A 26,061-nucleotide genomic window follows, 5' to 3' on the forward strand; every position below is an offset into this window, starting at 1 on the left:
AGATGGAAAGAGAGCGTCAACAAACAGTGTCCCTCAAAACAGCTCCAAGAAGTAAGCAGTCACCAGAAACTTCCTGGAAGGTGCCCTCAATGACCAGAGTGCTCCTCTAGCCCAGCTACCATCACAGGTGGGGTCTGCCTCTTGGCATCGAAAATAAGCCAACCCATAGGGTCTTCTTGCTGAAGGAGTCCAACCTGGACTAGGAGCCCCAACACCAATTCCTAGGGGTCATCTGAGGCCTTGAGGGCATGGCAGGCCTCCTCGCTGGCCCAGCTGGGGTCCCACCAGTAGAGGCAAGAAATCCTTCTCCTCTGAAGAGCTGGATGTCACAGGCCACCTGCTGTTTCCATCGTCTCCATGACTTCCAAGATGGAGATGCCCAGCCCACTGGGGACAGAGATCACCACCCCACCCAGAAGGACTTCCTGTCCTTCCACCTGTTTAGAAAGCCCACAGTCCACCAATCTTGAAAAACCCTTTGCCAGGATTTTCACTGGACCCCATGTGGACCGTGCACAGAAGGAGGCAGACAAACGAAGGCTCAGAACCTGTGGTTCTCCTTAGACCTACTGAGAAAACATAATCTGCACCTTCCCCAAGTAAGAACATGCTTTTGCCCAAGAGGGTGCATGCAGACAACAATCTGAGGCTTGGGAGTTCAAAAAACTGTCTAAGCACTACAAAGACCATCGCTCAAACTGCTTCCTTCCAGCGCCAGCAATGAGCCAAACCGTAAGATTCTCCTCATGGTTCACTGGAGGAGCCTAGCCTCCACCAGGGTCCAGGCCTGTCTGAGGTCTCGGGCCCCCGACCTCATCTCTGTGCTTCGCTGAAACCCTTCACTTCAGCAGGCAAGTGCAGGAGAACCACTGTGTCACAGTGTCAAAGAGGACCCAACTCGGTGCCCACAAAGATGGCCAATCCAGGGCCAACCCCGTCATCGCCTGCCCCACCCGTCCTCCCTGGCTCTTCTAAAGGAGATTGTGGCCCCACCAGTGGAGACCGGATCCACTCTAGCATCAGCTTGACCATCTACAAGGCAAGACCGTCTACACAACAACTCTACACTGTTAGAGCGATTTGCACCACAACCCTTGGTGTTAGCTTGTCTGGCTTGAAGAAACTTCCTCTCTGAGGGGCCCATTTGCAACTAACTTCATCACAGATATCCCTGCCCTGGGGCTGCCACGCCCATCTGTCATCACAAGTCTCCTACAGCTCAGCTCTAGGATGACCCACAGCATCTACTTGGTCCACACGGAACAGCATCCAAGTGCATTCTTAAGAAACCCCGGGATAGGAGCCGCATTTGCTCTGCCCAGAGCCGTCTCGATGCCTTCCAAGCAGCCAGAATCCTTGCCAGGGTGCACACACCTTACCGGACCCTAGATGTCTCCGCGTGTAGGTTACATCTATCCTGGTACAGCCATGGTGTCCCCAGGCGCTGGTTGGAATCTTAATCACCGTGCCCACAGGACCAGCTGTGCAGATGACAGCCCAGGCCACCGAATACAAAGGGGACTCAAATGACCACGCTCAGTGCTACCGACACACACCTCGGCGAGCTGGACCCCATGCTGCTCCTGAACCCGGGTGTTACTGACAAGACCTCCCAAATCCCACAGGGCAAACACCAGCCGCTTCGTTTAAGACAATCTGTCACCCAGAGGCGCTCCCGGCTGCAACCCCAACATTTCCAAAGCTTGCTCCTGATGCCCGCTCCTGGGCACCCTGGTCCCGAGACAGGGGGCCTTGGTGCTGGCAAACCCACGGCTGAAAGGACCTGCCCCAAAGCAAGCTCCACAGCATTTAGGAAAAAAGCAGGATGCCCCAGCACGAGGGTACCCGTGCCGAGAATCCTAAACAGTGGGAACCTCCAATGCTTCCGATTCCTTTTCCACATCTGTTTCTTGCTGGGTCTTCTCCTTAAAACCCTTCTCTGGCCTTTCCCCTGAATGTGGAACTACACATTTGAGGTCTGCGGTTTAAAAAAAAAAAAAAAAATGTATTCACCACAAAAGAAGATTACCTCAAGATCTTGCTCTCCACAGAATTAACTGTTTAATTTTCATCATAGCTCGGGTTTTAATAGTAAAGGACTAAGTGATTTATGTTGCATTTAACGCTCTAAAAACCCTTTAGGTTTGAGCGAAAAAGAAATACAATAAAAACCAAGTTCCAATTGATCCAGCTGCCCAACCAGGTTAAGGAACCAGTAATTTATATCAGACGGGACTGGGGTTTGGAAAGCCCACGGTCCACCAATTTTGAAAAACCCTTTGCCAGAATTTTCACTGGACCCCATGTGGACCGCGCACAGGACGACGCAGACAGACGGAGGCTCAGAAAAGTGACTTTGTTATAAATTTCGGGACAGTGAAGAAGGTCTGCTTAGAGAGGGCTCGCTGCCTAGAAGACTGGACAAAGCAGGAGCTTTCCGGCAGAGGCCGTCTGTCCCCCTCTCCCGTCCTTGAGGACATTTAGCAACATCTGGAGACATTTTTGATTGTCACAACTGGCATCTCGTGGCGAAGAGCAACAGATGCTGTTAATCATCCTACAATGCACAGAACGGCACCCCACAGCTTAGAGTCATCCGGCCCCAAATGTCAATAGCACCGAGGCTGAGAAACGCTGGTCTCAAATAAAGACACTTGAACCACCACACCCTCCCCCCAGGCATCCAATCTCTAGTCAGGCCCCGCCCCCTGAGCATCTTAGTATATAGAACCTGTGCTGGAGGGGGAGGGCCAAGTGACTTACGCACATACACACAGACACAAGGCTTTGCGGTCTGGAGGAGTCCTTGATGCCATTCGACCCCTGATGCCCTTCCACACCCCCCCCCAATATCAAGAACCCAAAGATATTGAGATCAGGAACCCTTCTTAGGGAGTATTCCATTTTTTTTTTTAATCCTTCTAAGTAAAAGAAATCCTGCTTAAAAGAACCTGTGGCCCGTATTACCTCATTTAGACCTCACAGCCCAGTAACTGGGTCAGGACTGTTATGATCACCATGTGACAGAGGACGACACTGGGGCACAGAGAGCCTTAAGAAAACTTTTCCAAGGTAGCACAGCCAGCAAGTGGCAGAGCCGCAGGCGAGGCCCTGGCACTCCAGCTCCAGGCTGGCTTTCCATGGGGTTCACGCTCCTGGGCCGCCCTCCACTCACAGGCCAGCGGGGTGACAGCACCCTGCGCGGGGCCGCAGCTCCGCAGGCGTTGGCGTGGGCGTGGACACCCACCAATGTGGAGGCAGTGCCCTCCCCTGGAGGCCCCATCTGCAGGCAAAGGGCCCTGTGCCGCCTCCCCCGAGTGGCAGGGCTGGGCAGGGGCCACCCTGGGCTCAGGCCAGGCAGGGAGCAGCAGTCTGGGTCAGCGCCTGGTCATCTCCGACCACGCTCACCTGTGGATACCACCTGCCACCCCGGCGATCGACTCACGGAGCCAGCAAAGTCAGCTTCCAGGCACATGGCCTGTGCATCTGTGGGCACCAAAGCCGCCCAGCCAGGCTTCCTCTGGGCCCCTCTCTGAGCTCCTCACGGGCCCCCGCAGCCAGTCGGCCTCTGGAAATGACGAATCACCGGAGTCCCCGAGGAGTCCTCATTCTTCCTCCATTAAACCTCTCCTTGGTCCCAGAGTCTGTCTCTGCTTTTGTTCCATGGCAAGAGATGGCTGGGGACGTGGGTGGGCTGGCTGTGGTGCGGGGACGGAGGGGACTCTCCTCCTCCAGCCAAGACCGATTCCCACGCTCCGACACCCGGGCACAGGACTCCTCCTCTGTCCTCATTTCCAGCCGACAACTCTCCAGTCTCAGCACCGGCTTCCTGTGGAAAGCCACCCGGCGCGGCACCTTCGTGTCCCCGGAAGGCCTGTGACGAGCAGGAGACTGGGTTCCAGCCAACTGTCTTCCCAGGCACATTTTTCTGATAGTTTGCAAATAGTCGTATTCCAATGGAGAAATTTTTGTTTCAGAAAACAACAGCCACCCCCGGGGCGACAGCCCTTCCCCATCTGCCCTGTGTTCAAGACGGCCTCCGACCGGCCTGCCTGGGGCTCCTCCCTAAGAGGCCCCAGCTCTTTCCTTGCCTGGCTTGCTCATCCCCCTAGTTGTGTCTGGGTGGCTTCTGGGAAGGGGACGGGAAATACCTGGTGTAGGGCCAGTCCCCACAGCAGGAGGACGTGGATTTTCTGGATTCCGGTCCCCTAAAGGCAATGTCTAAAGCCACAGAGCATGAAGGCTCCACAGAGCAGCACCACAGCCCAAGATGATCTGGGGGAGGGTCTACATCGTATAACGGGCTGGAAGGTGTGAAGGGGAGGGTCTCTTTCCCCACACTCAGCCCCACGAAGAGGAGCCAGCCAACCGCCCTAGGTTCCCAGCTGCTACAATGTCACCTATGGGCATCCTGCCGCTGGGGTCAGCACTTCCCGGCAGGAGGGAGAGGACTAGGGGGGTTCCGAGGTAGGGCTCTAGGTGGGGCCAGAGTGCCCCCTGCTGTCTAACTGCTAAGGAACCCAAACCTCAGGTAGGCCTCACAGATTTCTTTGGGTCCCTGCCCAGGAAAGCTGAGGGTGGGGTTCAGTGCATACCTGTCCCCCCACCAGGGAGCATCTCCTTTCGCTATAGACAACCCCGGAGGAACCGCCAGTATCCCTGTTAACGGGAAACTCATGCCCACCATCATTTCCTTTCTCTCCCTTGCTGCATCCCTGAATGGGTCTGGTCAGGATCACACACTGGTGGCTTTCGGCAGCCCAGCCACTGGGTCTGGTACGTTAAGAACCAGAGATGGTGAGCCACTGTTCCAGCCCCCGTGGAGTTTCCAGAGTGAGGCAGATAACCAAGTGAAGCAAAGATTTGACGGAGTGCAGAGGGATGGGGGACCCAGTACCAAGCAAATGGATGGGGGGGGGGGCAGAGTACTCTAGTGGCAGATACGATGAGCTCTGGAGGAAAATGGAGGGAGACAGAAGAACATGGAAAGGCATTTCTGGGGGCAGGAACAGACATAGCCAATGTCCCTCCTCATTCGTCCCTTGTCCCAACTGCTTCCTCTTCCTTCCTCCTGCTCTCCCTCCTAACTCACCATGGCTCACAGTGGCTGTCCACCTCAAGAATCTACCCACCTCTCTTGGCTGGCCGCTCTGGCCAGGTCCATGTCTGCCAGGATCCCTGGGATTCTCCCAGCCCTCTTACCTCAGCCCTGCTGATGAACACTTGGGTTTCCTGAATCCTGCACAAACCTGTCCACAATCCGGACACTTGAGAATTCAATACCTGGGAGATGTTTCTTACCCAGTGAACTCAGCAAAGTCTAAACCATCCAAAGAAACAGAAATCCTCCCCGGGAAGCAGGAAAGGTATAAAGGAGTCATGCTGAGGGAAGTTTCTCTACAAGTTCAGAGGAAGGATCAAGTTCATTCTGGCCCCTTTTAAGGCCAGAGGAATTGGGGAGGAAGGGATGTGGTCCCTATGGGCAACGGTGGCACGATTTGCATAGGTGGGATGGAGAGGCATAATTAGGAGAAAAGACTTGGAGCAGGAAGGCTCAGGATGAGTCCGTCGGATGTGGAACATCTCAAGGAGTTATTTCCCAGATGGCAGCTGGAAGGTTGGATGCAGGAAAGAGACATAGTAAGTGCTTCTAGAGACTCCCAGGACAAAGGATGGCCAGTCTCTCTGCAGGAGCTATGATCAACCCGCACTCCAGCCAGGGAGGGTGGGGACAGCTTAAGGTCACCTGCACTTAGCAGAGCCTCAGCACTTAAACACATCCTGCAAATGACCATCTCCAGAGGCAGCCAACCTTTAACCCAAGGGCCACTTAATACTCAGAGTCCAGATCAGAACAGAAAATGTAAGTCACACTCTTGTATCTTCAGTCTGTTTCAGCATAGACTGGGGATGGTAACCAAAAAATCCTTCCTGAGGTTAGTGAGGACTATTAGTGAGTGAGGACTGTCTGTGCTAATATCCCTTCCCTACCTGGCATCTAGCGGCTGCTTGAAATCATGATGACTCCATTCCACTTCTTAGGACTTACTCTTCTCAGGGCTTGGGAAGCCTCTGCAGCCCCTTGACTTGCTCCTTCAGTCTCCTCCTGACTCCTAATTAAATGGTAGCATTTATAAGTCCTGCACACAACCTGAAATCACTTTACATATGTGAGCCATTTAATCCTACCACAGTGCTTTCCAGACGTGTTGTGTTCCTTCCGGATTTAAAGGTGAGAAAACTCAAGAAGGACAGAGCTCCCACATGCACACAATAGGGGTCAGAACAGGAGTTACTGGATCAAACACCCCTCTCCTAAGCCCCGGTGCTCATGGCCCCACCCAGGACCCTCGAGACACGCCTTCTCCCTCCATAATCCCTCCCCTGGCAGCTGTGGGGGCCAATCTGTTTTGAGCCTCCCTCTTTTCAACAGACCCACATTTTCAAAGGCCAGGGGAATATAAGCACATGGACGTCTATCTTCCCCTGAAACCCAACCAGCTCCAAGTGCCTGACCCTTCCCTCTGGCCTCAGCCACCACCACCCCCCCCCCCCCCCCCCCCGCCAAGAGCACTGGGTCCACTCTCTCCAGAAGGCTAGTTCAGCATGGCCATGCTGGTCTCCTGCCCCCAATGTAGGGTCCTCAGGGGCCGCTCACAAACCCGAGCACGGTAAGGGAGACTCGCCTATCTCAAACCAGCGAGCCCTCCCGGCTCCCCTATTTTGGCTCATAGCACTACCTTTCATCCAGTCTTCTCAGACCTGAAGCTGTCCCCTTGAGCCATCCCTCTCCAGCAGCCTTCTCATTCTCCCAACGGTCCTCTCTGCTTGGAACCAACCCCCCCAACTGCCTCTCAGGCTGTTCCCTTTCCCCACATTCCAACTGACCAACTGCCCATCTACAGCCCCGGCAGGTGCAGCTCAAATCCAAGCCCCCCGAGACTTGACCATACTCTGGCGTCTGTTAGCATTATTTCCCAGGGTGCGTCTCAGCCAGTGAATCATAAATTCCTTGGGGACAGGAACTGACTCTTCTTCCATTTTTCATCCCCACAAAACGGGGTCAGCCTGGCACACAAAGCCATCGATATATTTTGTATAAATGAATTCGGGGATTCAGTTAGTCCAGAAAGTATCTGATCCATAGGGAGCCTTTGATTTAAAAAAAAATTGGGGGCACCTGGGTGGCTCTGTGGGTTAAAGCCTCTGCCTTTGGCGGCTCAGGTCGTGATCCCAGGGTCCTGGGATCGAGCCCCGCATCGGGCTCTCTGCTCAGCGGGGAGCCTGCTTCCTCCTCTCTCTCTGCCTGTCTCTCTGCCTGCTTGTGATCTCTGTCAAATAGATAAATAAAATCTTTTTTAAAAAATTAACATTTTTTTTAAAATATCAGATGTATTTCCTGACAGAGAAGCATGAAATTGCCTGGCACACCCACGGGCCAGGTCTGTGCTCCAACTAGGGCAGCCATTATGCCTCCGGGTTTTATTGATTATTTATTGAGGTTGGAGACTCTCAAACATTTCTTATGCCAATGAATAAAACAGATGTTACAGCCCACCTGGTCCAGAGGGCTTTGCACCCGAATACCAGAAGAGCTTGTTAAAAATAGAGCCCCCATAGCCCCCTTTCTAAGAGTCACTAACAAGAATCTCTAGAGGGAGACCAGAGGGCGCTCACTTTTAAATCTGTTTGTTTTTTTAATTTTTAAAACTTTTCTCTTAAAAGTAATTTTCCGACTGAATAATCAAGCTCCCACACACGCTTCACCCAGCTTCTCCAGATGTTAACACTTAGGTAACGGCGAACGCCAGGAGCAAAAGCAGGAAATGAACGTGGAGATGTTAACTAATTCACAGACAGCACTCACATTTCGCCAGTTGCTCATTAATGTCCTTTCCACGTTCCAGGAGCCAAGCCAGGGCAGCAACCGACGGATCTCGGGCTACAAATGTTCTTGTTCACTATGTCCCATGTTTGCGGACCATGGTCTTCGGGCGTGTGTATGAACTGTCTGTTCAAGTCTTTTTCCATTTTTCCTTTGGAGATTTCATCCTCTGCCCCTCAGTTCTCTAGAGTTTTCTATGTATTAGGGAGCGTAAGTCTCCATCTTTGTCGAAAAGCCCTTAGTTTTGGGTGTTGCAAATATTTTCTCCCTATTTTTTAGTTGTCTTTTGACTTTACGGTGTTTGAAATCCTTTCCTTACATGGAGCTTAAGTAAAATGTACCCGTGCTTTTTCTTTTCACAGTAGTACTTATATGGTTTCATTTTTTTACATCTACATTCATGAACCATCTGAGTGCACTCTTCCATACGATGTGACCTACAAATTTAATTCTCTTTTGAAATAACTGCCCCATTTCCCAGTACCATTTATTAAAAAGGCTATCATTGCCTCTGAGATTCGAGATGCCACCTTTATCCCACACTCAATTTCCTTTTGTACTTAGGTTTATTTCTGCACTTTCTGCTCTATTCCACTGGTCTACTTATGTGCCATGGCCACGCTGTTCTAATTACAGAGGATTTACTTTTTGCTTTAATGTCTGGTGAACAAGCACTAATGGACCCTCCCCCTTTTCAACATTGCAATGTTTCCCTGGATATTCTAGCAAGTTTATTTTTCATACGAATCTTACTATCAACAAACCACATCCCTCAAAACAACTCCAAGAAGTAAGAAGTCACCAGAAACTTCCTAGAAGACACCCCCAATGGCCAGAGAGTTCCTCTGGCCCACCATCAGCACAGGTGAAATCTGGCTCCCTACACCAACAAGAAGCCAATCTGTGGGGTCTTATTCTTCCTGCCCTCCACATGGACCAGAAGCCCCAAAACCAGTTCCTAGGAGTCACATGGGGTGTCAAGTGAATGGCAGGCCTCCTCCTGGCACGCCCAGCTGGGGTCCCACCAATAGATATAAGAAATCCTTCTCTTTGGGCCGCCTGGGTGGCTCAGTGGGTTAAAGCCTCTGCCTTCGGCTCAGGTCATGATCCCAGGGTCCTGGAATCGAGCCCCGCATCGGGCTCTCTGCTCAGCTGGGAGCCTGCTTCCTCCTCTCTCTCGCCTGCCTCTCTGCCTACTTATGATCTCTGTCTGTCAAATAAATAAATAAAAATCTTAAAAAAAAAAAAAAAAGAAATCCTTCTCCTTGAAAGAGTGGATGTCACAGGCCACCTGTCATCTCTGTGATTCCCATGAACATCCCAAAAGAAAGACGCCCCGTCCACCAAGGAGCTCCAGCACAGCCCCACCCAGGAGGAGCCCCTGAGCCCCACCCACCCCCACAAGGATTCCACATACAGTTAGTTCCCTGAGACCTACTGAGAAGATGCAGTATGCACCATCCCCACGTTAAGAATTTCCTTTTGTCCAAGAAGGTGCACGCAGACAACAATCTGAGGTTTGGGGTTCTTCAAAAACTGACCACTACAAAGACCACTGCCTGAATGCATTCCTCCTACCAAATGACCTTCTTAGCTTAGCTCCTCTCAGCTCTGTAAGTAACTCAGAAATTGACGAATTTAACGTTTTAAATAAGTACTTTTCTTGTGGGTAAATAACAAGCATTCCTCAGTTATTTTGATGGGCAGCCAGGTTTGGAAACCAGGGGACTAGAACCAAGGGAACTGGGGTGGCACAGCTCTGGGGGGCTGCTCCTGTTCCCTAGCAGATGCCCTAGAGAATGCTGGACCCTCTACACCAGGCAGTGAGCAGTGGAGCTCAGCAAAGCCAGAAAAGGTCCTCCGGCTCACAGTGCTCGAACAATCAGTGATAAGCAACAGTCACCACGGCTGCCTGTCCATGCTAGGTTGGAGGCTGCAGCCTGGCGAGGCCGGTGCAGGTGTGGTCACCACTTTATGGGAACAGAGAGGTCAAGGCCACCAATCACGGCCGACCTGGAGACGAACAGAGGCCCCTCACTCCAGCAGCCGTGCACGGCTCTCTCCAAGACCTGGTCTTGTAAGGGCATTATGAGAAGTAGACGCTAGAGGACTTAGTCCCCCCTCCCTGGAGGCATGGCCACAGCTCAGGGAATTTATGGGATGCTGGCAACCTAGAATAAGATGGAAGGGATTGGCCCTGTTCCTTCATAGAGGAGAAACAAATCCAGAAAGTGAAGAGACTTTCTGCAGATCATGCAGCTGGTCAAAGCCAAAACAGAGACCAGAGGCCAGGTCTCATAGGCAAGGCTCCTGACATTCAATGCAAACTATTTGGATATTAGAGGCGATGCAAGGCTGCCCCCTGGCGGAAGGGCCGGAAAACTGCAGGCATCCCTTCCTGGGACCCTGAAAGGCTTCACTTTGCAGGCTGGTGGATTTCAAGACCCTGACCCTCTCTGCCAGGGCAGAAGGGCAGGAGGTTCTACTTGATTTGCTAGTGCCCTCCTGCCGAATCCCCAGGACCCTGTCAACGATGTCCTATCAGGGGCCCAACACACACAAAGCAGTTTTTCCTCCCTGCATCCCTGAAATCACCAACTGCAGGAACACCTAGAGAGAATGGCTTTTCATTCATGGACGAGGCCCCGGGATGGAAGTTGAGGAGACCGAATGTGAGAAAATAAACCTGTCCGTCTCCTCGGAGGTGATAAGGTGCTGGGCATCTCAAACACAATGTGCAGTGCCCAGAGAGCTGGAGGGGAACAGAAGGGAGGACCAAATACCCACCAGAGAATCAAGGGAGGGGCCCGTGGGAGGCATCATAGCTGAGCTAAGTGTGAAGAGGGAATGATTTTAGTAATGAAGAAGCCAGTAAGAAAGCCCCAGGGAAAGAAAGAAAGCAGAGACTCCCCTCACATTCCCTGGGGCCTGCTTTTCCCCTCAGCTCCTCACTCCCTGCCCACCCAAGTCCTGCGGGGGGGGGTCTCCCAACACTGACTCCTCACAATAAGCCCCCACCCTCCACCCCCCAGCTGCACCTGCCTCTGAGGCCCTCCCCTCTCAGGCCTATCAATAAGCTAAAACTAGTTCTTATATGCCTGCTGCAGAGGATCCAAAAGATTCCATACCCACCTCTGCCCCAAAGAAAGAGCAATCATCTTAGGGGAATAGCAAAGGTTTCGAAGAAGTGATGTAGAGAGAGAAGCATCTCTGCTGGTCTCAGGCTGCTGTGCAGGAGGAGCCCAGGAAACAGATTAGGAGGAGCAGGCAGACGGGAGGAAGGCAGGAGGGCCCTGGATGGACAATACATCTCACCTGGCTGGGAGGCCAAGGGTCTGTCTTACCACTGCAGGGCCCTAATGGCTATTTCCCCTAAAGGACAGTGAGAAACGGCTCAAGCCTGGGCGTGGGGACACCTTGCAAAGCATGTTTAGAGAGACTCCTAGAACAAAGTGTGTCCTTCCCTCTGCAACTTCTCTAGGTGGGAGAGGTAGAGGGAGCTCTGGCTTCACGGCTCCGATACCCCCCACCCCCCGAAAAGCCCTTCCCCTGTCAGATTCAGCCTCCTATCGTTGGGGCAGAGTTTGTGCCTCCCCAGGATGAAAAGGAGGGGAAGCCACAAAGTCAAGTTTGGGTAGCAGCTGAGAGAAAACCAAACCCAAGCCATTGACTCTCCATGCTGTGCTCGTTGCTCAGTGCACACTCTCCCACCCGCTCTTGAGTCTGGGCAGGAGATGGCAGCAGAGGGTGGCTTGGGGTGGGGCCCAGAGCCCTGCCACCCATCCTTCAGAATGTGGTGTACTTAGAGGTGGGTCAGCTCCTGTCCCTGGATCCCCTGACTGGAACACCCAGTCAAGACAGGAGGCAGAACTGACACAGAGGGAACAACTGAGAACAATCTGGAAGCACAGGATAGAAAATCAGGGAAATAAGAGGGAATCAGTGTGAACTGTGTTACAAGAGTGACTTGAAACCTGTTTGCAATGGAGCACCAAAACCCTTAAAGGCGCAAGGAGGGGGAAGGGGCTAGTCCTACCAGATATGAAAATATATTGCTACTCGGGTCAAAGCAAGAATCCCACGAGAGCTGGGGAGAGAATAAGCTGACAAGTCCATCGTAGTCATCTTACCTGTAATAATGGCTGGGTACATGGGACAGGACATGAATGATTCCTTGGGAGCCATCTGTCTGGGCATCTGCAGAAATTTCCCTTCAGGAATAAGGAAGAGGGGGGGGAAAAAAGGAATAAGGAAGGAAAGCCTTCCTAGGGATGGTTGTATGTTCTGCCCACCCACCCATCTTATTACAATGAAACTTAAAACCCTGCTGCGGGCAATGATGCCAGTCTTCTGACCTTCCAGATGAGATACCCTTATATGTAACAAGGGAGCAAGTCATTGGCAAGAAAATACAAAAATGCAGTCTAATAAACTGACAAGTCCAAGGTAACCATAATTTCTTCCCTGTGCTTCCCTGAATTCACATCCCAAGAGTCCTCTGAAATCTTTCCTCCCTTCCCCTACGTCACTCCCATCCAGGACCTAGCCTAGAGACCTCATGCCCCTCTCTCCCCGTCATCCGCTCCGCTCCCCACGCCTGCTACCGTGGCCCTACCCACCCCACCCTTACTCGGGGGCGCCCCCTGCCGCCCACCCGCAGCCTCTGTCCAAGCGCGTCAGCACCGCCAGCCCTAGGTCCTCTCTCCCGCCCCCGCCCTCTGGACTGACACCTGGACTCGGAGGCCCCCTCTCACCTGTCCGCACCCGAGGCAGGCGCGCGCCCTCCGAGTGCCCGAGCGCGCCGGCGGGGTCACCCTCGGAGCCCGGGCACCTGTCCGGAGCGCCGCGGCTGGGGCCGGGTCCGCGCGGGGCTGCGGGGCTCCGCGCGCGTTCTCTCCGCGGAAACCGCTTCTCTCCCAGGAGCGACCCTCCTTCCCCGCGTGTCAGTACAAGCCAACGGCGTGGGCCCGCCGCGGGGTAGGGACCCCCGGGTCGCTGCAGGGAGAGATAGACCTGTGAAGGTGGCTCAGGCGGCGGAAGGGGCCGTAGATATATCCCTTTAGTGATAAAAAGGAATGCTTCTCCCGTGGCCCTCTTAGCGCAGTGGGCAGCGCGTCAGTCTCATAATCTGAAGGTCCTGAGTTCGAGCCTCAGAGAGGGCACGAGAGTTTTGCCGCGCTCCAATGCACTGTGTGCAGAAAACTTGCTGCGACGGTGCATTAAAGCCGCCTATGAGGGAGGAATGGAGACCCCAGCGGCCGGGGACCTCACTCAGCGGGAACGCAAGCCCCAGGCGGGAGCAAGGACCACGGCCCCATCCCAAGAATAAAAAGCCGTAAGTGAGAAAACTCGCCGTGCTGTCGCGACAGCGGGGAAATGGACAGAGCGTGGCCGAGCGGTGCGCTTGCTTTTGCAGCACTTGTGAAACCGCGTCTCCTGGACCCCTCCCTTAGCCCCAACTTTACTCGGAGCAGAACTGGGTCTCTACGTTCATTTCCGGCAGTCTCCAGAGACTGTATCCTCGCTCCATCCCAGACCCCGCTTTCAAGAGCCCGCCCGGGTGTGGTGGGGGAGGACCTGGGCGCTCAGGGCGGGGGCGCCCCCCACGTGGCCCAGGACTTCAAGGTGGGGCGCGACCCTGGCGGCCCCAACGAGGCCACGGCTCTACCCACAGCTCCAACTGACCCCTGCAAGTTTTGATTATTCGGTTTACAATAGCTTCCAATTACTTTGTGATTTAGTCTTTTATTATTTAGAAGGATATTTCTTATTTTCCAAAATAGGGAAATTTCTAGTTTTTATTATTCATTTCTATCTTAATTGGTCGCACTGTGGTCATAGCGATGTGGTTTGACGTGGGGTTCCCGAGCAAAGAGTCAAGAAAGAATCCTTGAGAGGTTTTTGGTGCAAAAAGGTGGCTTTGTTATAGACCCGGGGCAGGACCCTGGGCAGGAGCGGAGCTGGGATTGTTGAGGGGCAAGTGATGATCTGCTTTGGAGCTGGGGGAGGTCAAGACGAAGTTTCCAAAAGGTTTTTCGTATGTTAAAGATTTAAAGGATCCTGGAGGCCTAAGTAGGGATCGTCTAGCCAAGGTGGTTTTTCCCTCTAGCAAAGCATTAACAGTAAAACCGTCGGGAATTTCTGGAGGAATGTCCTACTCGGCCTGCCTCAAGTATTTGTCAATGGGCTGCAAGTTAGAAGGAAATTTAATTTTATCTCATTTATTTTGCCTTTGTTTTTCACATCAATAAAATATATATATTATATAGTTTTTATATGTACATTTTTTAATTTTTTTTTTAAGATTTTATTTATTTGACAGAGATCACAAATAGGCAGAGAGGCAGGCAGAGACAGAGAGAGGGGGAAACAGGCTTCGCGCTGAGCAGAGAGCCTGATGGGGGGCTCGAACCCAGGACCCTGGGATCATGACCTGAGCCAAAGGCAGAAGCTTTAACACACTGAGCCACCCAGGTGCATTACTTATTTTTAATTTTTAAAGTAAGCTCTACACCAGTGAGGGGCTTGAACTCACGGCCCTGAGATCAAGAATCACATACTCTATCAACTGAGCCAGCCAGGCACCCTGGTCATAGAATATACTCTATAAGAATTAAATCCACTGAAATTTATAGCTCACGGTATGATCGCATTTTGTAAATGCTTTTTGTGTATGTGGGAAAAGTATGTATTCTGTATTGGTCATAGGCAATGAACTATATTTTCTACTCATGTTCATCTTCTATATTCTTTTTTTAAAATCTTATTTTGGGGGGTCTGTTTAAAATATTGGTTATTGATAGATTTGTCTGTTTTGTCAATTTGTATATATTTTGAGCTTATATTAATGCATAAAGCATAGAATTCTCCGGTCTTCCTGCTGAAATGAACCCGAATTGAACACTTACGAAGTGTTTCCTTTACTGCCAGTATTGCTTTTCATTTTAAATGACGTGTGGTCTAATATCAGCTTGCTTTGATTTAGTGTGTAGAAGAAGCATCTTTTTCTGAGTTTCATACTTTATTCTTGTTTTAATGTTTCTTTTAGGGGCACCTGGGTGGCTCAGTCAGTTAAGCATCTCCCTTTAGATCAGGTCATGATCCCAGGGTCCTGGGATCCAGTCCTGCATTGGGCTCCCTGCTCAGTGGGGAGCCTGCTACTCCCCCTGCTTGTGCTCTCTCTGACAAAATCTTTAAATATATGTCTCTCTTAAATATACATCTCTTTAAATATACATATGTCTTTCTTAAACACATATTTGAGATATTTTTAACCCAGTCATACAACCTCTACAGATTAATAGGAATATTTACTCTGTTTGCATTTAATATAATTACTGTATGTTTGGATTTAAATCTACCATTTGAATAAGGTTTCCCTTTTTGTTCTGCCTGTTTTATTTTAACTCTAGTTAGTTAACTGGTACCTGGGTGGCTCAGTCTGTTCAGTATCTGCCTCTGGCTGAGGTCATGATCCCAGGGTCCTGGGATCAAGCCCCGAATTGGGCTTCCTGCTCAAAGGGGAGCCTGCCTCTCCCTCTGCCCCTCCCCCCTGCCCACTCACATGTGAACACACATGTGCTCCCGCTCACGCACGCACACTCTCTCTAATAAATAAAATCTTTTAAAAAAATTTTTTTAAATTCTAGTTAGTTAACATATATCCTCTCTTCTTTTGGAATGCTTTATTATATTTATATTCATAGATTAATATCAAATTATGCTTATTAAGATTATACTGATTATAAATACTAATGTTATTCTTATGTTCTATTATGCCAACATTTTCCCTCTATTTTGAAACTGTACCCTTGTTTAATATTCTTTTAGTAATTAACCTAGAAATCCCAATGCCACTACTTGACTTATGAAGACTACTATTATCTGGGACTTTTACTTTTTTTTTTTTTTAAAGTAATCTTGGGCACCTGGGTGGTTCAGTTGTTAAGCGTCTGCTTTAGGTTTAGGCCATAATCCCAGGGTCCTGGGATGGAGCCCCGCTCCCTGCTGAGCAGGGAGGCTGCTTCCTCCTCTTCCACTGCCCCAGCTTCCTCTTTCACTCTCTATCGAATAAAATCTTAAAAAAAAAAAAAAATCTTTTTGCCCAACATGGGGCTCAAACTCACAACCCTAAGAGATCAACAGTGGTGTGCTCTACTGACTGAGCCAGCCAAGCACTCCAGACTTCTTGAACTTTCTGAAGTTTCCAAGAAATCTCTGACCCGCCAAAAAAGTTGCAAGCCAAACTAAATCTGCTGTAAAATTCCTTCCCCACCTTGGAAGTTGCTGAGTGGGGTCTGAGAAATTCATCACAAGGGGTTTGCTCTTTGAAAAAACCGACCACGTTATCATGCCATTTTGGTTTTGCTTTTCTATTTTGTTAATTACGAAGGCAAGTTTCCCCACCCAAACCCAGAAATCAGCAGTAAGAATAGTAACAAAGGAAAAACCCCTACATCGTATCATAAAAACCTGCGAGCACAGGCAAGGTGTGTCTGGGGCAGAGGGAGCAGACAGGCCCAACCACCAAGGGTCAGGTGAAGGTATCGGGCCACAGAGGCTGCCATGCCCTCGGCCTGCTGGCCTCCTCTGGGTCTTCGCCAGCAGGAACACAGCACGCAAACTTCAGTACAAGAGCTGGTAAACTGTGGCACTGTTCTTGGAGCCCGTGACCAGATACTGGTTGTCAGCAGACACATCACAACACAGGACATCTGTCGGCTCCTCTACCTACAGGGAAGGAGACCAGAAGATCGATTACAGGCAGGGGCCAGGCGTGGGCCACAGATGAAGGCCTCACTGGGAGCAGTTTCAAGGTGAAGGACAGACTTGAGGTTCAGTCTGGAGACAACGGGGCAGGTCTCGGGGCTCACGGTGGAGCCCATGAGGTCACAGAACCTTGAGTCCCCATTCCCCTGGGTGTAGTAAAGGGCCCCATATACTACCCAGGGATAGTTTCGGTCACTGTCCTCGGGACCCGACCCACTGGGATCTGGGCCTGTGAGCTCTGAGAGCCTAGGTTTGCAGAGCCCCATGAGCTCTGAGAGCCTGGGTTTGCAGAGCCCTCCTCCCGATACCTGAAACAACCTTTGTAGAGAAGGTGCGGCTATGCAGTGGATCGACTCGTCGATTGCGGTCACAAAGTAGCTCCCTGGCGAACGAAAGGCAGGTGGAGAAGCCAGAGACCAAGCTTGCATTCCGGGCCCAGGTCCCTCCCCAAGGTGACTGAGCAAAGAGAAGCTCTTCCTCTGGCCCACTGTGCCCATTTAGAAAAACCAGAGACAAGAGCCAAACCATTCCCTCATCTGGCCCTTCCCTCCAGCCCCACAAGGGACAGGGCTCAGTATCACTGCACAAAAGGACAATCACATGGGGCTTCATGACTTTACTGCCAGCCCTTGTCTTCAGGCTGCTGTTCTGTGTAGGAAGGCACCGTTACAGGGAGAGTCGGAGAGGAGAGGGATGGGGACAGAAGACATGTAGGATGCCAGGAGATGGGGGGAGAGGCAGCAGTGGGGAAGGGGGTGCAGAGCTGACAGCAGCAGGGAACCGGACACCTGGGTCTCCACTCCGCCAGGCTTGGGGCTGGGGAGGGAAGAACAGAGCCTGAAACAAGGCTGGACCCAGACTCTGCAGAGGACCAGACATCCTGGGGGTGTCAGGGACAGGACTCCTAGAGGGGTCACCTGGCTTCCACTCACCACAGGAGGCAAACTTGAGGTTGTGGTGGTTGACGTATTTATGCAAGACTGCCTTAAACTTCTCTGGCCGGTGTGTGTGGAGAATTATGATGTCGCTTGTTCTCAGGCCTACCAGCACCCACTCCTCAGTAGGCTCGTGGGTAATGCTGAGGATCTGTTTGGAAGGAGGACCGGAGTCAGCAGTCCAAGCTGTCTACACGGTCATTCACACCCCGCCCCCCTGTGGAACTCAGGCCCCCACTCCCGGCCACGGGGACCACCTGCAGCCCACTGGGGGCTGCCAGACACCTCATGCCGTAACTCGTGCTCCTGCAACCTCTGGTAGCTCCTCAGGTCCCAGGAATAGAGTCTGGTGTCTTCACCTCCTGTCCAGAACTTATTGCCTGCGATGTCCACGCAGCGGGACCCATATTCAGGGACCTCATGCTTCCTGGCAGGAGAAGATCTCCGAGGTTCACGCACTGTCTCAACACCAGGACGTTTCAGGCCCAGGAAGCCCCCACATCTAGTCTCCACACGGACTCACCGAGTCCTACTGCACAGATGTGCGAGGGAGGTCCAGAAAGGGACACGAGCCTTCCCAAAGACCTCACCGTCCAGCCCTCCCCGGGGGCATACCTGATCAAGATTTGGTTCTGCAAATCCCAAATCTCAACAAATCCTTTGAAACACGCCAAGCAGATCTGGGCATTGGAGGAGAGCGCCAGGGAATAGCACAGGGGGCCCGTGGAGGCCAGCTGGGCCCTGACGCGTGGTGTGGGCGCCAGATCCCACAGGGTCAGGCTCCGGGACAGACCCCCGGTGATGAGGCACTGCTCGTCCGGGAACAGCTTGCAGGCCAGGACACAGTTCTGATGGTCCTGCAGGAACAGTCCCCGCCCTCACTTAACCTCCTCGAGGGCCAGGCTCCAAGTCACACGACAGAGGTCACGTCTAGGTTCCCCCAGCCCTTCCCGAACACCCCTCACCTGCAAGTCCAGCTGGGCCTGTGGGGCCTTGCTGAGGGCATGCAGGGCGCTCTCATCCCAGACCTTAATGTAGCCGTGGCCACACGTGTACACGTGGTGAGTCGAGCTGCTGATGGCCACAGCGTAGACTTTCTTTCCGTGGCGGAGCCTGCCAACCTTCCAGCACCGCCGGGGGACCCTCTGCCTGACCACTGCTTCATTGGGAATAGGTGGCTGGGGAGAGGAGAACGCGGGTGCCCATCAGAGGGCACAGTCCTGGCCTTCCATCACCCATGGGCGACCACCTGCCCGGTCCTCTGACTGAATTCCTGAGTGTTCACCCGAGGTTCTGAGACAGCTCTGTGCACCAGCATTGACAACAGGGTCTGGCTCAGACACCCCCACTCCTGACACAGCTCTAGAAGAGGAGACACTGTGAGCCAAAGGCCCTACACCGTGGCAGTGAGAGCCTGGCAGCCAAGTTCAAAGGCAGCAGGGAGCTATGGGAGAGAATCCAGGCACACCGCATGCCCTCCCCTTTCCTTACTAGCTTCTCTTTAGGGGAGGAGTGGAGAAGGCAAAGATCCCAAGTGTAGAAAAAATAAGACACTTACAATTGTCCTGAGGAACGACCAGACTTCTTCATTGGGCGGAGGTGAGGGGCAAGGCTGGCCTGCAGGGAAATATCAAGGCCCACCGGCTCACAGAGAGGGCGGCCCACAGCAACAGGACCATGGGACCCAAGGAGAAGTCTGCTTCCCCGACACCAGGCTTCACGCCTTGTCCCCCCAATCCGAGGCCCGGCCTGGGGCTGCCACCTTCCCTGACCACGCGTCCAAGCTGGGACTTACCAAACTTGGGTCCTGGCAGGAAGCTATGACACGTGGATGAAGGGTAGGGGGACACAGTGTGATCTGGAGAGCTCAGTGCCAGGATCTCCTCTCCCGCTCCCTCCCCCAATCTGGTTCAAGCAACACCTACCTGGGGTCCAGCTCTGCGGCTGCTTCTGGCTCTGCCTGGGGGAGACAACTGGCCTGGAGCTCAGATCTGCCCATAGTCTGGAGGACCCACTGCTGTGGGGTCCCGGCGCTCATCTCCTGACAAACCAGGCCACGCTGTGTCAGGAAACCGGGGACCTGCTGGGGCATTCCATACACCCCCTCTGGTTGGGACTGTGTTTGGTGCTCACACTGGGAGGAAATGCCAGAGCTTTCGGGCACATTCCTCATCTCCTCTGGCTCATCATAAATACTGAGTATACGAAACAACGCCTCATCCTTCTCTCTACTCATGCTCTCAGATCAGTGCAGTCCCCTCGTCACCCGGTTCTAGGGCTGTTCCAACAGCGTCCGGGCAGCCAGTTCGTCCTGAGCTCCTGCAGCAAGAGAACAGATGCAGATACAGGCATGGGCCCTGCTGGGGGTCTGTTTGCAAGGGTCTGAGAACACTGTGTTGCCAAAAGGATGCCAAAGACTGGCTGCTGACCAGTGTTTTATCCTACATGTTGGCAACGATGGTGTTAAGGGCGAAAGTGTCACACAGACATTTTGGGATGTTAGTAGCAGTGTTTGTTTTTCCTTTCAGACCCACAGATGACATTTCCAGTCCTACGCAATCCAAGTCACCCTTTAGTCTAGCACCGTACCTCTCCACGGAGGACTCATGCCCAGTGTGAACATGGGGCAACTCTGCTCGTGTCACAGGCTCCTTCCCTGCCTTGAGGGGGCAGCGTAGAAGAACCGAGAGGTGTGCGGCAAACATGAGGTTCCGTTTGGATGGAGCTAGGCCCCACCATGACCGAGGGGCTGGCTGGTGGGGCTATTCGTCTCTCCTACCCTACGGGGTAATTCTGAGGAATGAATGGAATCACGCAGGTAGAATACACAGAATTCTGTACGGTAGTGGCAGCCCAGTCACCAGCAGCGAGTGCATTCATCTGTGGACTGTGCTGGGGACCAGAGCTTTGAGGACGTTAAGGCAGACCACATCCCTTCTCCCTCCAGGTCTCCCAAAGGGGAGCCCCAGTGTTCCACAGTGGAGCACAGCAGCTCAGGGACAAAACGAAGGGATCTTCCCCAGGGAACAAATGCCGGCCGACCAAGCTCAGTCCTTACTCAGAGACCCCATGCTCCCCACATGCACCAGCAGTCACCCCAGAGTCACCCCAGGGACAATGTCGGGCAGCTGTATCACTACTACTCTGGGCGCTACTGGACGCCTCGAGCTCTCTCGCTCTGCGTCTGGCCTTGAACTAAACACTTGACACAGGTGATCCCACAGCATCCTCCCCACATTTTACATATTTTAAAAACTGAAGCTCAGGTGAACAAATAACTAGAAAACACGAGGAAAAGGTTCAAATCCACCTCCTCCTCCCTGCCCACCCTGCCCAGGTCTGGCTCTGGATGGTCTCCTTCCTGCCTCCGCACCAGAAGGAAGACAAAACAGCCACTTCTTCAGCCATTTGATTCTTCCCTCTAGGACAAAAAAAAAAACAAACCCCAAAACAAAAACGGTACAAAGGCCGTTGCCCTCTGTCCTAACACTGAAGTCCAGGCAACAGGAAGCTCTAGCCACAGCGCCGGCCGGGACAGCAGGTGACTGGACAAACCCCCGTCCACGGGAAAGGACTAATGACAAACCCCGCAGCCATGGGGAAGGGACCGGTGAAACGTTACAGGACCTGCATTGCCTGGAATACAAAGCCGCTGTGAAAAATAAGGACACAACCGGGAGGACCAGGAAAATTCCCAGGTGGGTCAGTGCGGGGAGGGGTGGATCCAAGGTTCCAAACAAAGTGCCTAATACGCAGCTTTGGTGTGAGAGGAGGATGGCCATTAGAACCTGTCTTTGCATATGTTTGTGTGCACCTAAGAACCTAGGAGGAGGAGTTGCCTTTGGGAATGCAAATTGCCACGCGGGCAAGAAGAGTGGGAGGAAGATGGGTCTCTGCCCAGCTTGGGATCGTTTCTGCACAGGTGTGGCTCTTTGAACCTAAATTTAAAATCGCTAGACCTGGAGTCTTTTTCTCGACCAAATCCTTCTTTCTCATCTTCCCCCAAAGGACAATTTGGGGTCCTCATGATGCCTACGTACTTGTTTAAAAATTTTAACAAATTCACCCTGACATGCATCAGGCTCCTCGAAGTGGGCCAATTCGCAGAGCAACAACCGCCCCCCCACCGCCCCCGCCGGCAAGTGTGGTGAGGATGGGTAGGAAGGGACGAGCAAGCGGCCCTCAGGTGAAGCTTAAAGGCAGTGAGGCCATTTAGCCAGGATCTCACATATGAGGAGGATTTCACCCTAAGAGTAAGACAAGGCTTTCTAGAAAGAGCAGAGGGAAGAATCAACATCACTGAAACCCCCTCTGTTCTCGCCCTGGGAGCTGGAAATGCAGGGACCCCTCCCCTTACCGGCAAGCTTCAGTACAAAATGTTAGTTGCGGGGGAGGGGGGGTGTTGGGGGGGAACGGGTCCCTCCTGCCGGCAAGTCAGGCCCTCACCAATCCCCCCACTGGCAGGAAACTCACCCTTGAAGGTAGAAGGTCAAAGCCAGAGACGGGAAGGCCGCAGAACTGAGCCCGCGCTGGGACCGTCCCTCCCACGCCCAGGTACAGCCTTCTCCCCTGCAGGGCTGCTATTTTTAAACCTTAGCTTAATTGATAATCAAGCCCTGGGTCAGAACCTGGGGCAGGTGTCTTCCGGGGCGTGGCCACCACTGGCCTCTTCCTATTAGCCCCCCCGTGGCCTTGGGAGAGGGATGGGATGGGGGTCCGCCGAGGAAAGTCAAGGGCAGGAGGCAAGATGGAGAGAGAAAGTTAAGGGCTAGGTCTTAGGCCCCGGCTTGGGCCGGCCCCAAGAGCCAGTGTTTGTGGAGAGACAGAGAGCTGCTTGAGCTGTCCCCAGGAGGGGGTGCAGATTCTCATCTCCAGGTGCACCCCATTAGGGTGAAGCCTGGCTTGGGCTGAGGCTACTATGGGCTACGGAGGGAGGGGAGAGGGGCCACCTCTGCCGCCCTGAATGCGCCTGGCTCTGTGACCTTTTGTCTTTCACCAGTGTCTCTGAAAGGGAAGACCGGGGAGGCCTTTGGCCTCAGTGGCTGTCTTACCAGGCCAGAACGGTCTCAAATTTGAGCACCTGAATCCCCTGGAGTGCAGGACCCACCCCAGAGACCCTAATTCTGTTGGTGTGGGATGGGGACCCAGACTGTTTCCAACAAGGTGCCCTATTTGAGAACCCCGGCCAGCCCCTCTGTCTGGTGGTCCCCTTCCACAGGAATGAGCAGGAGGTGAAGCGTGATCCCCTCCCGCTCTTCACTCTTCTCCCCCACGAACCCCCTACCTCTGGCCCACCCCTCCCCCTGAATACATACTCTCTTTCACTTCGATTCCTTTCTTCCTTCTTTCGAAGCAGAATTCCTGAAATGGCTGCTGCGTACAGAGAAATCTTTTACTACCCCTCATCTCTTATCTCCAAAGCTCTCTGTCTCTCCCTCATTCCCCGTCATTTATGCACCCCTTGTCCCACAACTTTTATGGTTGCCTGTGGCCTTCCCGATAATGCCTGGCATTATCCTCGGTCCGGTATTTAAGATCTGTCCCCTGCCAAGCCCAGCCTGTTCTCACTTTTCCCCCGATTGTACCTTAAACTGACCCCCAAAGAACTTGACTGTACCTTCCCACCCTCACACTTCTCACATGCTCTTCCCTCAGCCGGGAATGTTGTTCTTTGTCCACTCACATAGCACATTTGCACTCCCCTGTACTTGTAACTTGTTCAGACAAGTTACTAGAGACCAGCCTAACACCTGCCCCAAGTCCTTGGGGAGCTCCGATGTGTGAGGGAGGGACAGAGGGTTATTGATAGAATTCCCCAGCTGACCGATGATCCATTTTTGGCGAATTAGTCCTTTTTTTGATTCTTACAGGAAACACAACAGTGAGGCAGGGATTTTATCCCCAGTTTGGAAATACAAGAATTAATTCGGGGGCTCGGAACCTCGTGGACAGGATCTCACTGAACAGGTGAGAAGAGCTAGGGTCCAAAGCCAGGTCTATGTGATTTTTAAAAATATGTTTGTGAGGGAGCTGTATTGAATCAGAGGGCTTCTTTCTCTGCTCTGCCTACGAATCCTTTGGCAGAATATATGCCCCAGCTGTGACTCCAGCCAGTCTGGGGCTGGCCTTTGAGCTCTCCTGATGGTGTCTGTAGATGAACAGAAGTTCTTAATTTTAATTCAGTCCAGCTTATCTAGTCTTTTAAGGTTAGCCCTTTTTTTCTTTTCTTTTCTTTTCTTTTTTTTTTTTTTTTTTTGAGTCTTATTTAAGACATATTTCCTAAATTCGTTAAGTGTCTGCCTTCAGCTCAGGTCATGATCCCAGAGTCTTGGGATCGAGCCCTACACTGGGCTCCCGGCTCAGCAGGAAGCCTGCTTCTCTCTCTCTTCCACTCCCCCTGCTTGTGTTCCCTCTCTCACTGTATCTCTGTCAAAGAAATAAATAATTTTTTAAAAATCTTGAAAAAAAAAAAAAGATGCCCAACATTAGGACTCACCCGGGAAATAGAAATCAAATCCAATCCATAACAAGATTCCACTTCACACCCACTAGGATGGATAGAACAACAACACAAATTACAGCAAATAATAAATGTTGATGAGGATGTGGAGAAACTGGAATGCCTGGGCACTCTTGGTGGGAACGTAAACTGGTGCAGCCCCTGTAGAAAAAAGTTTGGTAGTCCCTCAAAAAGTTAAACACACTCGGGGTCCTGGGATCGAGTCCCGCATCGGGCTCTCTGCTCAGCGGGGAGCCTGCTTCCCCCTCTCTCTCTCTCTCTCTCTCTGCCTGCCTCTCCATCTACTTGTGATCTCTCTCTGTCAAATAAATAAATAAAATCTTTTAAAAAAAAAAAGTTAAACACAGAATTACCACATAAACTAGCCATTCCACTCCTAGGTATATACCCGAGAGAACTGAAAACAGAAGCTAAGAACCCAAGGGCCCATCAACAGATGGATGGATAAGCAAAATGTGCTATATCCACACAATGACTTATTAGTTGCCAATAAGAAGGAAGGAAGCACCGATTCATGCTACAATGTGGGGGAACCTTGATAACATTACACTAAGTGAAAAAAGCCAGACACGAAGGCCACATATTGTCTGATTCCATTCACACGAAATACCCAGAATAGGCAAATCCATAGAGACAGAGAGCAGACTAGTGCTTGCCAGGCGCTGGGGTTGGAAGACTGCTTTTTTAATAGAGAATTCCTTTCGGGTTGATGGAAAAGATCTGAAACTAGGTGGTGGTGATGGGTACGCAACACTGTGAATGTCCCTAATGCTACTGAATTAGACACTCTGAGATAGTTAAAATGGTCAGTTTTATGTCATGTGTATTTAACCACCATAAAGAAATAAAATCTGTCGTTCTGTCATGAGTTAGAGGTCTTGCAAGTTCCCACAGCATTTTTTTCCTCCTTCATCTAGCAAACACCAGGCAGTTTAGCTGGTGGTTTTCTTAATCTTTGCTCCCCAAGGAGAAGAGCCAGCCCGTTGCAGGTGCCCCTGTCCCCAGACACCCTGGCCAGCTATAGTCTAATGGCAGCTTGGGGGCGGGGACGGTGCGCAGCAGCACCGGGGGCAGGGCCGGGGGAGGGGCAAACACTGAGGTCAGAGAACTTGAGTCACCAGAGCGGGATCTCCAACGTCAGCCTCCAGATCTTTATTTGGGGGTGGAGCGCCCTCTGGTGGGCAACCGGAATGCAACCAAATTCTAAGATGTTTGCGCTCCTAGGCCAGTGCGCTTGATGGCTGTGCTTGTCTGACGGCTCCCAAGCCCGGGAATTTATTTTTCTTTCAGCATGAGAGCCTCCCTGAGAATTCACCTGGACACCCATTGTTGATGAAGACATATAAACCATATAAACACAGGCACGAAACACTTCTTCCCTTACTGACTCACTAACATTATCCGCTCAACTGAAATGATTCAACCAGCAAGGTCTGGCCTAGCCGGATGAGCTGCCCCCACTCGCACCCCCCAGTGACTTCGTGGTCCACAGGATAAGGTCGTGAAACAGCAACTTCAGGTCGAGGGCTCAGAGAACTGGTGGAGGACCCAGGGCGGGGCACCCAGTGCTGGTGAAGGAGACCAGGGAGGCCAGCAAGGCGGGTGTGGAGTTTGGCTGAGTGAGCTCAGTCTGAAGGCAGGGAGAGCCCTCTGGGCAGAAGGGACAGGGCAAAGCATGACTAGGCCTCTGCTGCCTGTATTCTCTCTTTCCCCACTGTCATGGGGAGGCCAACTCACCATTCTTTACTGTGTGCCCTTCCCGGGGGAGCCCATCTCCCTCATCTATTGTTCTTCTCAGCCACCTCACATCCGTGGCCCTGCGTGGGACTCTTGGATTCTGTGGAACGCGTTCCGATTTCCATCCTGTATCCCCTCTTACCTTCCAAGGCATCATCCTTAAGCAAAACCCCTGCCCTTGGCTTTGGGACCCAATGGCAACTGCCCTTCCCCGC

General features: G+C 52.2%; 1 protein-coding gene, 1 long non-coding RNA gene and 1 other non-coding gene across 3 annotated transcripts; 1 reads left to right on the top strand and 2 right to left on the bottom strand.

Annotated features, from left to right (window-relative positions):
* Positions 1–784: 784 nt before the first annotated feature.
* On the bottom strand, positions 785–6,829 carry LOC125089970 (uncharacterized). Its single transcript, XR_007124113.1, has 3 exons — positions 6,741–6,829; positions 5,992–6,113; positions 785–3,874 (listed from the first exon to the last, which is right to left on the bottom strand). It is a non-coding gene; the product is annotated as an uncharacterized LOC125089970 (long non-coding RNA).
* A 6,145-nt stretch (positions 6,830–12,974) lies between these two features.
* On the top strand, positions 12,975–13,047 carry TRNAM-CAU (transfer RNA methionine (anticodon CAU)). Its single transcript has one exon. It is a non-coding gene; the product is annotated as a tRNA-Met (tRNA).
* A 3,394-nt stretch (positions 13,048–16,441) lies between these two features.
* Positions 16,442–22,150, bottom strand: TLE7 (TLE family member 7). The gene is made up of 10 exons (XM_047712028.1): positions 22,063–22,150; positions 19,515–19,908; positions 19,385–19,407; positions 19,148–19,206; positions 18,555–18,767; positions 18,205–18,446; positions 17,875–18,016; positions 17,587–17,740; positions 16,963–17,036; positions 16,442–16,615 (listed from the first exon to the last, which is right to left on the bottom strand). Exons 2-10 carry the CDS (start codon positions 19,823–19,825, stop codon positions 16,511–16,513), a joined length of 1,323 nt encoding a protein of 440 aa, XP_047567984.1. The 5' UTR covers positions 19,826–19,908; positions 22,063–22,150; the 3' UTR covers positions 16,442–16,510.
* Between the last annotated feature and the right edge of the window lie 3,911 nt (positions 22,151–26,061).

The sequence above is a fragment of the Lutra lutra genome, chromosome 17, assembly GCF_902655055.1.
Source record: "Lutra lutra chromosome 17, mLutLut1.2, whole genome shotgun sequence".
NCBI classification, from domain to species: domain Eukaryota; kingdom Metazoa; phylum Chordata; class Mammalia; order Carnivora; family Mustelidae; genus Lutra; species Lutra lutra.